The sequence below is a fragment of the Pipistrellus kuhlii genome, unplaced genomic scaffold, assembly GCF_014108245.1.
Source record: "Pipistrellus kuhlii isolate mPipKuh1 unplaced genomic scaffold, mPipKuh1.p scaffold_m20_p_2, whole genome shotgun sequence".
Taxonomy (NCBI): domain Eukaryota; kingdom Metazoa; phylum Chordata; class Mammalia; order Chiroptera; family Vespertilionidae; genus Pipistrellus; species Pipistrellus kuhlii.
The window spans coordinates 15,928,071-15,943,079 of record NW_023425515.1 but is presented as its reverse complement, the minus strand read 5'-3'; the positions used below and the strand labels follow the sequence as shown (position 1 = coordinate 15,943,079).

The 15,009-nt window shown below is 36.8% G+C and overlaps 1 protein-coding gene across 5 annotated transcripts in view; it reads right to left on the bottom strand.

The window, feature by feature from the left end:
* MME (membrane metalloendopeptidase) overlaps positions 1-15,009 on the bottom strand; it is a 95,642-nt gene that overhangs the window by 17,873 nt on the left and 62,760 nt on the right. For all 5 annotated transcript variants that reach the window (XM_036446128.2, XM_045583620.1, XM_045583619.1 and 2 more), the window contains exon 17: positions 3,881-3,939. In XM_036446128.2, the coding sequence (XP_036302021.1) occupies positions 3,881-3,939 (59 nt within the window). The remainder of the gene's footprint in view (positions 1-3,880; positions 3,940-15,009) is intronic.

The window sequence follows — 15,009 nt, the reverse complement described above, 5'->3', positions numbered from 1 at the left end:
TGCCTGAGCTATCAACAGTACCAAGAAATAACTTTTAGCCTAAAGTATAAAAATTACGTGCAGTACTTTATTAACTTAAAGTGAACATTATCTCCCACACTATGTACTCTGATTAAAATCCACCCATTATATAAATGCTCTTACAAAACATGCTAGCAAGACTAAATGTTAGCTGTAAAGATCCTACTGCTTTAATTATACCCTAATATGCCATTCTTCAGACGAGTGATAAGATTTTTATGGCTCATATTAAATACTAGTCTTCAAGTTTAGCTTTGCAAATGAAGATTTATCCCTTTTCTCTGTCAGCTAAACCTCCATGATGAGGCTTTCTGCCATTAGCCTTATCACTCTTACTAGGAGACTTCACAACTCTTCATAATAACCAACTGCTTAGTTGTGTATATTTTATGGATGTCAACAAGCTGTTAATTAAAGAAGTCATTAGTCCATGAAACAAAAGACTAGGCTTCTCCCTGCTCCTTCCCCCTCACTTTCCTGGTTCGTGTTTTTAAGTCTGCAAACAATTCAACTTTAGAATCTCTGATATAAAGCTCAAGATTGCAATTAGGTAAAAATCAATTTTTGGTATGCAAATTAAATTCTTTTCATATTAAATATTTGGAAATAGTTACTCTTAATTTTTAAGTCTGAAAATAAGACTCCTAAGAATGAATGAGACAACTTTAGAAAACTTTCTTATTCAAGATAGTTGTAGACCACCCAGGCTAAATAAACTAAATATAAATAATCTACAGATTTCCTAAAGTTTAAAAAATTTTTTGATTGTTAATGAAAAAGGAGAATGCAGCAGAAGTATTCCCTTCTGGCATGAGCATTTCCTTGGATACGATTTTAAGGTTTAATAAGATTATTAAATAGTGCCTAGAACTTATAGGAAAATATCTGACAGCAGAAAAGGTTTCCAGAGCTCCATGGAGCAAATATGCAAGGAACAGAAACCAGTGAGTGAATTAAATACTTTCAGTGTTCTTTGCTGCTAGGGAAGATGACTATTTTTTAGTTGATGTGAATTGGTGGGGTGCATAAAAATTGGAATGTAGCCTACATGTATGAGTTATGACAAAAGGTGGCAACTGAATTAAAAAAGAGAAATTATTACTATGAATAACTCCCTGTATGATAATAAAACATGTTAATTTTTTTTTTACCATAACAAAACAAAACCAATCCCATGAGATATTGTATACAATTTAATTAGGGTATTTGTGCAAAGGTGGAAGGGTCATCTAAGACACACACGTTATTTTATACCAATTCTAATTCTATAATGCACCTGATACCAAGTCCATGAAGACAATGTTGCAAACATTATATATTTGTGTATGTGTACACACACACACACACACGCTTTTATCAAGTAAGAGAGGGAGACCAGGACCTTCAATTATTTTTAGTTAAGACAATCCCCACTTTAAAGATTTTAATGAATTGTCAAAAGAGAAAACGTTTCACATCAAAGAGTTCTCCTCTCAAATGACACTTCCCCTTTCTCTGAACTGCTATTATTAGCAGACAAGGTTATGAAAAGAAGTTAACAATTTTTTTTTAAATTTGGTATTTCCTTCAGGTGAATTTATCTCAAGAATCTTAAAAAATGTCTTTATTATATATTAAGAATGAGTATTACAGCCAATTCTTGATTATTCAGAGGCTAATGGTCTACTTTGTGAAATGTTAGGCCACTTGTACCCTCTTTTTCTTTTAGCTGTGTGCTTGTTTGGTTTGAGAACACTAAATTCAAAATGGGAACATTCCCAAGTCTTCTCTGATAAGAGAATCTCTGATGTGGCCCAATTTTTTCTGAAACTGTGGAGCCAGTTCCAGAAAAGACTCTTAGCAACTCAGAGCCAAACAAGGATCTGTCTGGATGTGATCTATGTGGACCTGCTCTAGAGGAGAGCCGCAGACCATCGAGATCTTATGGAAGGTCTGACTGGCTCTTCTCATTGGCATGACCCAGCACTAGGTCTGAGAGAATCCAAGGCCCTTCCTGAGTTGGATTACAATGAAGCCATATCCCTTAGTCTGCCCTAATGCAGAACCAAAATCCAGGCCATCTTACTTTGCCTTGGGATTCCTTTAAAGGTTATTTATCCCACTTAAGTCCAAGACTAGAATGAACTAGATGTTATACTGACAGAATTAGAGCATCAAAGAGAGGTCAGTATGGCACGGTGGTTGAGCATCGGCCTATGAACCAGGAGGTCACAGTTCATTCCCATTCAGGGCACATGCCCGGGCTGTGGGCTCCATCCCCAGAGTGAGGTGTGCAGGAGGCAGCAAATTAATGATTCTATCTCATCATTGATGTTTCTATCTTTCTCTCTCTTTCCTTTCCTCTCTTAAATCAATAAAAATATAATTTTTTTTTAAAAAAAGAAGCCTTCAAAGTAAAGACTCTTTAGCAATAAAAGCACTTCTAAGAAAAGGTTTCAATGGTTTCTAGGACCACATCACAACGGATAGACAGGTTCCGAGTTGATCATTAAACGGGCTCTGGTCTGAGTTTAGGTAATCATTCCACTAGCTGGGATGTGCATGAGCCTAGAAAAGACTTTGAGCTGATTTTAACCTGGTGCACATGCCTTACTTATTATCTACATGTTATATAAAGACAAACTTTTCTGATTATAAATCATTTGCATGTCACATACCAAAATAAATTCCAGCTGGGTTAAAGATTAACTCAAAAAATAAAAACCATGAAAATACAAAAGAAAATGTCGGTAACTTCTTAATTTAACTCTTTCTAGGTTTAAAAGCCATGAGGAAAGGTATAATCAAACTTTATAATAAAATAAGGTATCCAATTTCTTTGAAAGTTTTTTGTTTTTTTTTGTTTTGTTTTTTTACCAATGGTAAAAATCTTACAGGATCTTGCATCATTTCTAATCTAATCAGTAACAGAATTCAAGAAAAATGATGCTTAGGGCAGACTCTGAGATACAAAATGAGTAGTTTAGGATAATGCTGGAGTGGTCTCTCTCTTGGTTCTTGACCACACGTAGAACCTTGGTTGGAGTACACCTGGCGAAGCTGGCTGTACTGTTTAGAAGACCCCTGCTACTGTTGAATTACTTGGGTGTCTTTCTACACATTAGACACCCTTAGGGAAAAATGAACCCATTTATGGGATACTAATGAGAAAGCTTAGAGATGTCAAGGTCTTCCCAGGAAGAGGGAAAAAATGTATCTTTGTTATATTAAGCCATTTAATTATTCAATATGTCATTTTACTCATGTATTAATTTCTATGCACATTTTTGCCACATTACTATTAGTGTGAAATTTTTTCTCTTTAGTCAAAAGTGGGTAAGTATAATTTCATATGGTTCAGCCTAATATAACTGACTTTTCAACTCTTTTTCTTTTTCTTGAGCCCCATGGAGCCTTCTAGGAAAAAAAAAAAAAAAAAAAAAAAAGGTGATAGGGAACAGGACCATTTCCACGAAAGCCAGAATACAGAATTGCTAGGAAAATGAAATCTCTTAAAAGGTTGTTCTTGGGCCCTTGAACCACTTAAAGATGCTGATACTTGGGAAGTCTTTAAGTCAATCTAAGTTTATACGGACATAAGGTGCTTTAAAAAATAAAAGTACTTAGAAATAAACCATTTACTAAAAAAAACGAGAGTATTGCTTTAAAAAACTACTTCATATGATTTGTCCTGATTTAAAACTTGCAACTATCATGAAAAGAGATACATAATTAAAATTACTTTCAGAGTATATTCAATAAATCAGTAACTCAGCCTCAGCTATGCTTTTAAGGGTAGTATTACAAATTGATCACGCAATTCACTACAGGTTGAAAACAATAAAGGGATAATAAAACATTATTTAGGAATAGATCTTACCTATCTGATTTCTGCCTGAAGAATAAAATGCATTGACTACAGCGGGTCCACTTATCCACCTATGGAAAACATGACGAGACATTATAAATGACACTGCATTGTCTGATTCAATCTGCTCAACACAATAAAAGGATTGTTACCATTCCCAGACAAATGTTCACTTTCTGCTTGAATATGATCAACAAATTAAAATTAGCTCACTAGGTGAAAAAGCTCATTTGAAAGGATTTCTACTTGAAAAATCAGGATACATTCAGGTCTGCAATCTGTTATTTCATTTGCATAAAATGTACGGTATGTATCTCTTCAGAAATTGCAATGGATTAAGGTTATATTGAAATGCATTTAACTTTATGTTCCTGATATCAGGTAACTATGGCCAACAATTTTGGAGCAGTTGACAGTACATGAAGAGGTAGTGTGCCTCCGCTTACTCCTGTTTAAAATTACTTTTTAAAAAGAGACATTCCAGTTAACTGAGCAAACGTTTATTTTTGTATGATGACTGTAAAATGAAATCCAGCTGGCTCTTAAATAGATTCGTCTATCTGAGTACAATTCAGAAGACTCTATAGTTTAGTTGATGGTGCGGGTGGGGCGACTGGATAAAGAAGGTAAAGGAAATAGCTAATGAATATATATGTATACCCCATAGATACGGACAGTAATTCAGTAAAGGCCTAGAAAAGGGGAATTAAGGGAGGAGGGAAGTGGGAACAGGGAGGGAGGGAAACTCTTGTACTAATGTTAACATTAAAAAAAATTAAAAAGAGAGACTGAATTAGAAAGTGGAAAAAATAGCTCTCAGATAGTAATTCAAGGATACTGTTAAGCTAAAGGATAGATACCAATACTTCCTTGTCTTTCTATATGTATGTTTCAAAGACTACCTATCAATAATCATAATCAAGCATTTTTGTGCTCCTGGAGTATTATTCCCATCTTAATAGACTAATTAGTTTAATATATTAGCTATTAGGCTAATAATAGACTAGTATACATCCTTAGGCACTAATTGAAAAATGGACACTGATTAACTTCAGATTAATCTCTTAAATGTCAGCACACATGCAAACACTTAAAACAACTTCATTGCAGTTATTCCACTTTCCGGACAACAATTAGTATAACAATTATTATCCTATTCATGCATGGAGCTTACAGTAATTAGTACAATGAGGTTAAATCAGAACTGTTTCCAGACCCTGCTTTGTGAGGTGAGCAGTACAAAGTCAGCTGCCCATATTTAGCTACAATTTCTGTAATGATGGTAGGAGGTCAGATGTGAGTCCCATTTTGCTCTCTTAAAAATACTAATTGAGGGTGCGCCAGATATAACAAGTGTCTGATAAATTATAATTAAGCATGGGTTTTATCTCCAATAACATGACTAAGATATTTATATGAAGGATTTGGGATTTTTAAAAATCCAGATAATGTTTCTGTAAATTTTTCCTTAGGAAGAAAATAAGTTTGAAGATGGAGAGTGTGGGAGGGGGGATGGTTGATCAATGCACTCCTTCTCTAGTTTGATGGTGTTGTTTTAAACAGAGAAAAAAACACAAGAAACATTTTCAAACAGGATGCTGTCTGTGACTGACATATCAGTCCTCCCTAATTTAATTGCAGCTGAATCATCAATACTTTAATTTCTTAAAGGCTGATGATTACAGTTACCTAATCTTATTTATTTTAATTAAGCTCTTCTTGCTTCCCACATGATCTGTGGTGACTCACCACAGAAACATGTATTTGTAAACACAGGGAGGGCAGATTAAAACCAAGAGATCAGAAACTATAGAACACAAGCAGATTTTGTTTGTGTGACCAAAAAATATTATGAAATATTTACATGAATAAAAATCATGATCAGGAAAAGTGACGGATTAGGTCTTATCTATATGACAGTTTTCATGACTCAGGTTCAAATATGATTCTAAGTTGTATGAAAAATGTGCTCATTCTTGTGGTGACTTTAGAACAGTATCTCTGACGTGTCCTCAACACTTGGATAGCAAATATTTCAGTAGTTTTATGCAAAAGCAGCTTATATTTATTTTGTTATAAAAGTTAACATGTTTCCAGGTCTCAACTGTTTTAAGGTTCAGTTACTCAATTATGCACTTCTAATGCAGTGATAGTGTACTCTGCATGGGCTTTTATTGGGTAATCACAAATAATATGCAAATTATTTGGTGCTGGGTTCAGGCACAATGCTAATATTGAAATACAAAAGGTGCCAACCCAAACATTTAAAAAAAAATAATTACATTACAGAGGAAAGGAGCTAGACATATGAAACTAATATTTTAGACAGTGACAGATCTCAAAAGTAGGACATAGATGAATGAAGTTTATATTACCCATGTCATGTTTATTGCTTTTGTAAAAATAAATGTCGTACCTTTTGTTTGGTGCTTTCCTGCTCTTCTGTTACATTACTGTGAAAGGCTTAAGATTGCATTTTGATTAATGTCTGTAACTTTCCAGCAGGGAGAGTTTTGCATATTAAAATGTCCACTGTGAATTATACCTTCAAGAAAATAGGTTGCTTTTTATGACCACAGAATGCTCAAATAAAATTAGAATTATGGTGGTTAGGTTCAGAGAGCACTGGTGTTTAGCGTTTGCCTTTCCTTCCTTGAGATCTTCTCAATGTGCCCTCCCATCAGCCCTGGGCTAATTTACCCAGATTCATTTGCCCAGGACGTGCTGACCCTGGAACTGGAAGTACTCTGATTCGATCACTACATCTTAAATAAATGAAGAGAACAGCTACAGACTCAATGTCTAAGATTTGTGGTCAAGAAGCTAAATTTACATAAAAAGTATTAAGAAGCACACGTTTTAGTTACAAAAGAGTCACAGGGATGTCAAGGACAGCTTAGAGAATATAGTCAATAGTGTTGTAATAACTATGTATGGTGTCAGGTGGGTACTGGAAATATTGGAGGAATCTATAAAGTGTATAATTGCCTAACCACCATGCTATATAAGCTATACAAAATAATACTGAATGTAAACTGTAATTGAAAAATAAAATTTAGCTCAGTTGGTGTGGCTTGGTGGTTCGATTCTTGGTCAGGGCACATGCCTGGTGTGGGGCATGCAGGAGGCAGCCAATCCATAATCATTCTCTCTCATCGATGTTTCTCTCGATCTCTCTCCCTTCCTCTCTCTCCAAAAAATCAATAAAAACATTTAAAATAAAATAAATTTTTTATAAAAGTAGAAAAACACAGTGCTAAAACAATTTTTTTTTTCCCAAATTAAGTGGTGATGTAACAAAACTAGATGTTCTTTTGATTTGGATGTAGCTTTGAAGTCTTGGGAGACACTTCCATTCATGTAAGACAGACAAATTCACCCCTGAAGAACAGTACAGAAAAGAGGAAATGTGGAGCAGAAAGGGAAGCCAAATGGTGGTGATGCTTGCCCTACATTAATGCACAGAGCAGGCTCCCCGAGGTCCCGCCAGAGTTGCAGGTCAGTCACCAGCAGCCTTTTGGCCAGGTATCAAGCCTGAGACATGAGTGAAATATCACCCTATTCTTTGGTTTCTCTTCCTGCCTCCTGGGCCTGGGTGTGTGGGAGCAAAGATATGTGTGGTATGGGACAAAGCACAGCATGGGGAAACAAGAAGTAAGAAAATTTTACTTCTAATTTCTGAACCATAGTTTTGTCAGGTAAACTTGTTCTTTGGGATTTTCAATGATGGAACAAAGAAGAGCCGCTATATGCAGCGTGGCCCTCAAGGCTGAGCTAACGGTGGGGATGGGACATATAACAGGAAGACTCAAGAGGGGGACCAGGTGTTTCTCTTCCAGCTCTCATTACCCTGAAGAATCTAAGTGGTGATAAAACGCAAGTACACAAACATCATTTCTACAGCAGGGAAGAAAAGCAAAAGTCGACAGCCCAGATCCTATAGCTTTTCAGATATAATAAACCCACTGGATTGTGAAAGCACCTGGAATAAAACTTCTCCTTCACCCACTCACGTGTGACTTTAAAACCTAAAACAACCAAACGGTTAATGAATGTCCCTTTCCCGAAAGTATTCAATTCCTCAGCAGCTCCTGAGTAACTCCTTTGAAATCATCAATACAATGCAGTGCTTTTCCCTGTCTTCCTCACGTACTCCTGGAAAGGAGAATTCTCATTTGTAATAGCAAGGACCACTTTAATTCTTTATATTTATTCATATCATCTCATCAAGACTTCACAGGTTTCCATGTACCTTCCTTTATCTTCAAACCATCCATATAAAATAAATGACATGTCCAATTTTCAGGTATAGAAACTAAGGCACAGTTTGGTTTTCAAATTCTTTGTCCTAATACTTATAAACTAAAAGAAACATGTACTCTAAGGAGAAAGAGGACTATCATTTCCAATCCCATCCCCTTCTCTAAGTTGTTGATGTAAATAATACACAAAATTTCAGTAAAATAATGAATGCCATTTTCTTGCCAACCTCTAAAATGAAAGTACTTAATTTTAAATTGCTTCTGTATGGGAGGTAAATTTTTTCCTCTATCTTTCCAGGCCCTTTTGGCTAATCTAATAATTAATATAAGGCAGATTAATAGGGAAAAAAAACCCAAATTTAATTATGTGCGTACAAAAGCCTCACATAGACATAAGAAGCCCAAAGACAGTCCGGCAATTGTGGCTTACAGGACAACCCCAGATGAGCAGAAGGGCTTAGGGATATAGGGCTTCAAAGGGAAGGAAGTCAATTCACAGGGAGATGAGTAGAGCAAATGTTTGGTAAACAAATGTTTGCCATGCCACCCAGAGACAGTCTCTGCTGAGCTCCCTACACCTAAAATTCACAGGCTTTGTAGTTGTCTCTAGTATTAACCTTCATCAAAGAATTTTCAGGCAGTCAAGGGGGATATGAAAAGCTTTACCCAAGAGACTTTTGGGCCTTGTCTTCAACCCAAAAATAATCAATACATTTGGAAGAGGTCGTGTTGTTCTGACCTCCTTCACTTCACAGGGTTCTCTCTTACCTTAATAAGTTTTAGGGTGCTGGCTTCTACATCACCCTGAAGCCCCACCTTGACCAGACAATAACAAAAACAGCTACTATTTAATGAGCATCAACGTTATGTGGAGGGCACATTACACAACACAGAACGCAATGACCCTACAAGGCAAAAGTAGATACTATCCTAATTTTTAAAGGAATCATTGAGGCTTAGCGTTATTATGCAGGTTGTCAAAGTTCATATAGCTAGTAATTATCAAAGCATAAATCTTAACTCAGGCCTGCCTATTCCCTCTACCCCACAGCCCCCACCATCCCCAACACCACAGCTCCTTGATTCCATAACACAAATTCTTCCCATCGTTCTATAAAGTGCAATTTTTAACCCAAAGGCAAAAGCACCGTAGGACCAAAGAGCCTCATTGAACTGTTTATTGTTGTTGCATAAGAGTTGTTAACATAACTGAAGTATTCTGCATGAATCATCTTACTGTCTGAGTGGTCAGAGCCAGAGCTCCTATTCAGACATTAAAGTGGGAGAATCCACTTCTCTTTCAACAAAAGGCAATAGAAATCACTACTCTTGATTTTCTTCTTAGAAGTCATTAGTCAGTTGTGTGGTTCTAAGTGTCTCAGCAAGCACAATCGTTTTAGTCTTCAATAAGTTTATATGTATGTGCATGCACATATGTTCACCCCACTCCCATGTGTGTGATATGCCAAATATAGAGAAATTCCAGATTTGGAAGTTATGGGTCAATGAATCATTTCTGTCAGAATTTTCTTTTGGTGAGTTTTTCTCCTGATTTAGAATAGCCTTGGGATCTTTTATGAAAGAATTTAAACCCATTTCATCTCATATAAGACTTAGTAGTAATACAGCAACATTTTAAGTTTATTGTTTATCTATCTCATTAGCTGGTAACCGCATGAAGGCAGGGATGTTTCAGGCTTTGTTCTTTTTTTTATAATTGTGTTAACACCAACACGAGAGCTATCCTTTTAGCACAGTGGTCAGCAAACTTATTAGTCAACAGAGCTGCAGTTTGCCAACCACCGTCTTAGCATACTTAACTGTACAACAAAGTATTGTTGACTGTAGGTACAACATGTAAAAAAGATCTCTAGAACTTACTCATCTTGCTTAACTGAAACTTTATACCTGTTAATAACATCCCACGCCTTGGTACCATTCTTTGATTTTATGCACTTGACTCTCTTAGATACTTCATATAATTGGAATAGTACAGTGTTTTTTTTCTATCTGGCTTATTTCACTTCGCATAATATCCTCAGGCCCATCCATGTCATTGGGTGACACAATTTTCTTCCTTTTAAAGGTTGATTAGTATGTATATACATTTTATCTATCCATTAAATGTCGATGGAAACAGGTTACTTCCACATCTTACCTATTGTGAATGGTGCTGCAATGAAAGTCGGAATGTAATATTTCTTTGAGATCTTGATTTCAACTCTTTTGGATATGTGCCCAGAAGTGAGATTTCTGAAATATACAGTAGTTCTATCTCTACATTTTTGAGGAATTTTCATACTGTTTTCCATGGTGGCTGTTCTGTTTTGCATTTCCATAAATGGTATAAGGGTTCCAATTTCTCTACATCCAGACAAATATTCTCTCGCTCGCGCTCTCTCTCTCTCTCTCTCTCTCTCTCTCTTTTCTTTCTTGAAAATACCATCTTGACAAAGTCATGTAATATTTCATTATGGTTCTGATTGGATTTTCTTGATGACTAGTGATGCTGAGCATCTTTTCATGTACCTGGTGGCCATTTGTATGTCTTTAGAGAAATGCCTGCTCAAGTCCTTAGTCCATTTTTAAATTGGGTCATTAGAAATTTTTGTTTAGTTTTTTGTTACTGAGTTATAGAAACTTCTTATATAATTGGGAGATTAACCACTTATTGTTGGGGCACACACGAGACTTTGTTGGAAAGTTTGTAAGGAGCACATCATGTGTCCTCCCAAGATTACTCACCCTATTGATTGCAAGTAATCACTTATATGATTTGCAAATAATTTATCCCATTCCATCAGTTACCTTTTTATCCTGAGGACCATTTTCTTTGCTGTGCAGAAACTTTTTAGTTTGATGTAGTTCTCTGGGTTTATTTCACATTTTATTCTTAATTGTATTTCTAGGGGTTAGAACAGGGTGGAAGCATGATAGGTGCTCAGTACAGATTTAGGCCTAAGCATACTGATGGGCCCTCCAGGAGAGCTGACGCTTCTCATCCTGGTGCTGTGGGAGGGGCAGGCACAGGCTGTGGTGAGGCGGTGCTGCTCTGTGAGCTGCAGGGAATGATGGCAGCTGGAAGGAAGCTTTGTGCCATCTGGATGCCATCCTCTCAAGAGGGAACACTGACATGAAAGTTCCAGAATTCTTTTGCAAAGTTCTCCCAGTTTAACACTTCAACATTTCAACTATTTATCTTCCCTCCCTACTTCTCCTTCCCCATCTGAAAACAAAATAAAACAAAACAAAGCCCTCTTTTGGTGCTAATTAAAAAGACAGAAATATTTTTACTGATAAAACGTGTTTTGTTTATAATCCCCAAACCCGCTGGAAAATTGCAAAGTCGGTTGGTTTAATGGGAGTATAAAAGATGACAACTTAGAAATTTTTTTTTTATTATAACATGTGCAGAACATGAGCATACCATGGCAGATACTATCATGGGGAGTTAGAGTGATTTGTCCAAGTTTAGTCTATCTGTTATCTCATCTTTTTCACTGAGTAGTACATGTTTTTTGTTTAATCCTCACTTGAAGAATTTTTCCATTGATTTTTTAAAGAGAGTGTAAGAGAGATGGAAAGACAGAGAGAAACATCAGTGTGAGAAAAACACATTGATTGATTCCTGCATAAGCCCTAATCAGGGTCCAGGCTGGGGAGGAGCATGCAACTGAGGTACATGCCCTTGACCTTGATCGAACCTGGCACCATTTGGTCCACAGGCTGATGCTCTTTCCACTAAACCAAACCGGCTAGGGCATGACTGAGTAGTACTTGATGAGCCAAATAATTCTTTTTACAAATCTTCCCCATAAAGCTTTACTTATGGAGATTCATTTGTACCCCAATCTGCACATCTACCTGGATAGGCCCTAGTAATGCCCCACCTCTGTGCCATCACATCACATTGACCCATGTAAGTCCTGCACAACTGTTTTTCTTTTAATAATCAAGTTCAATGGCACTGGACTTACTTAGAAGGAAAATGATTCTAGAAACATCAGGTGAAATCAGAAGGGATATTTTAGAAAGAGGTTAAGTACTCCCTAGCTTTCAAGAGTATGTTCGCCCGGCTGGTGTGGCTCAGTGATTGAGTGGCTTCATATGAACAAGAAGATCACGGTTCGATTCCTGGTCAGGGCACATGCCTGGGGTTGTGGATGTGCATAAGGCAGCCGATCAATGATTCTCTCCCATCACTGATGTTTCTCTCTCTCTCTCTCTCTCTCTCTCTCTCTCTCTCTCTCTCTCTCTCTCTCTCTTCCTTTCTGAAATCAATAAAAATATATGTATATATTTTAAAAAAGAATATGCTCTTGCCCTAGCTGGTTTGGCTCAGTAGATAGTGTCGGCCTGAGGATTCAAGGGTCCCAGATTCGATTCTAGTCAAGGGCATGTACTTTGGTTGCAGGCACATCACTAATAGGGGGTGTGCAGGAGGCAGCTGATTGATGTTTCTCTCTCATCGGTGTTTCTAACTCTCAATCCCTCTCCCTTCCTCTCTGTAAAAAAATCAGTAAAATATATTTAAAAAAAAGAAAAAAAAAGAATATGTTCTTCTTTTCTTGGCTCACTTGATAAGGAGACGCCAAGGAAGAAAACATCCTCTCCTATCAAAGCTTCACAGTCAGGGTCATGGGACTGTAATGCTTGAGAGAGCCTTAAGATCTCCTGCAGTCTAAAGCAACCTGCTCCTCTTATAAATAAGGAAACTGCATGGCTTTTGAAAGGCCACAGGTAGTAACGGGCAGAACTGGGACACAAAAGTGTTACTGACTCAAGCAGTGGCTAAACGACAGCGTCACTTCACAGGGAGCCAGCCTGTCTGCCATTTTTGTTGGTCTTGGCCTTTCAGAAAGAGCCCGTGGAGTCCCCGATGCTAGGCTGTCCGCCACAGGAGTACCATTTCTTTCAGGGGCTTCCCACCATCCAATCAGGAAAAACAGCAGGCGGGAAGCAATGAAGGGGAAGGCAGAAAGGAACTGAGCATTTCTGTTTCGTTTTGCTTACAGTGGATCCTCTATCCACCTCAATATTAAGTTAAATACTGACATGTTTCCAGGGAATGTTTTACTAATAAGTAAAGATTTCACTGTGGTTTTAAAATGCCCTAGCATTTTGTTTTCTTGTAACCCCACTTTCCTCAGATTTAGTTGTTTATCCCCTACAGTGATGAGTGCAGTGCTTCGCATGAACATTGTAGCTGCTCAATAAAACGTTTAGGCTGCCGATGTCAGTGTTTTTATTTATTTACACAGCAGGAAAGGTTCAGCAATAAAATAAGACTTTGCAGTTTGTAAAAAGTAACTTCACAGCTCAATCGTCATGACTTACAAAGGCTGGCACTACCTGTCCCAATTACATTATAGAATGTTTTGACCTGAGAAACTACCAAAATAGCATCAGATCTAAAAACAAGAGAAGAAATTCATTTTGTTTTGTTCTGCTATGTCTTTTTCTCATTACAAGGTTGTGTCTGCTCTATGGTCTGCAAGAAAATAATCATGTTACTGACGCTAAATCATGTTAGACATAGTCATGCTCTGCATAACATTTTGGTCAATGCCACCATCTATACGATGGTGGTCCCATAAGATTCTGGTAGAGCTGAATAATTCCTACTGCCTAGAGACATCGTAGCCCGGTAATGTCATACCACAGTGCATGACTCACATGTTTGTGGTGATACTGGTATAAATAAACCTACTCTGATGCCAGTCATAAAAAATATAGCATATGACCATATCTAGTATATAATACTTGAAAATGAGAATAAGAGAATATGTTACTGTCTTACACTTTCATCGTTATTTTAGAGTGCACTCTTTCTACTCAGGAAAAATAAAAGTTTGTGTAACAGTATGTTGTGTCACACAGGCAGCACCCGCACACCTTTCATGATTATTGTGCCTCTTGATTGCATCATTTCCTCTTGTGCTTGATTTAATCTCATGTTGTTTTGTACAGTAACAAGCTGTACTTAAAAGGAATCCATACAGTAAGTACTCACTTAATGTCACCCATAGCTTCTTGGAACTGACGTGAAATGATGTATAATGAAACCAACTTTACTGTATTAATTGGTATAAAGAAGAGTTAAAAGTTCCTATTGAAGCATTTTGTCAATGTTATAATGAAATAACGTTGAACAAAACGACATTGATTCAAGAACCTACTGAACCTGTGTCTCCACCCATAGATAAGTACATCAAAAATCTAGGGAGGCATGGTTGGGTAATCGGTACTATTTCTAATGCTCCTCAGATGACTCTTGCATGCAGTCAAAAATTTTGAACCCTTGTACTCGGTATGCAGGCATTAGATAGGGAGGGAAAAATAGCTAGCCGGGCCTGGCAGAGAAGACCTAAGAAGTCATGTGCACTTGTGATTGACTATCAGAAGTTCATGAAGAACATCCATAAAGTACTACTGAGTGATGTATGCTACTCACCAAACATTCATTAAAATATTATATACAAGTTTGACTTTTGACTACTATCATAAAGAGGAGGGAACTCAAAGAAAATCAATCCATATGATGGAAGGGAATGAAAAGAGCAAACTATATTACAAAGTGATTCTGGAACTTGGTTTTCATCAACTTCAAGAGAAAACATCAGCAATATTTCAACAACTATTTTTTAAAATGATAATTAAATGTTATGTCACTTGGATGCAAGGTATAGTAGCTATTTTCAGAAAGAGTATTTGACAATAATTTACACAACACTAGCATTTATTGAATGTAAGTATATATATTTTAAAGAAATGAAAATATTCAGACTTGTCAGAAGCTTCTCAGATTTTAACCCACAGAGTATTCTTTTTGATGACTTTGTGTGGGTTTCTAGAGAAACAACTTGATAATCTATTACA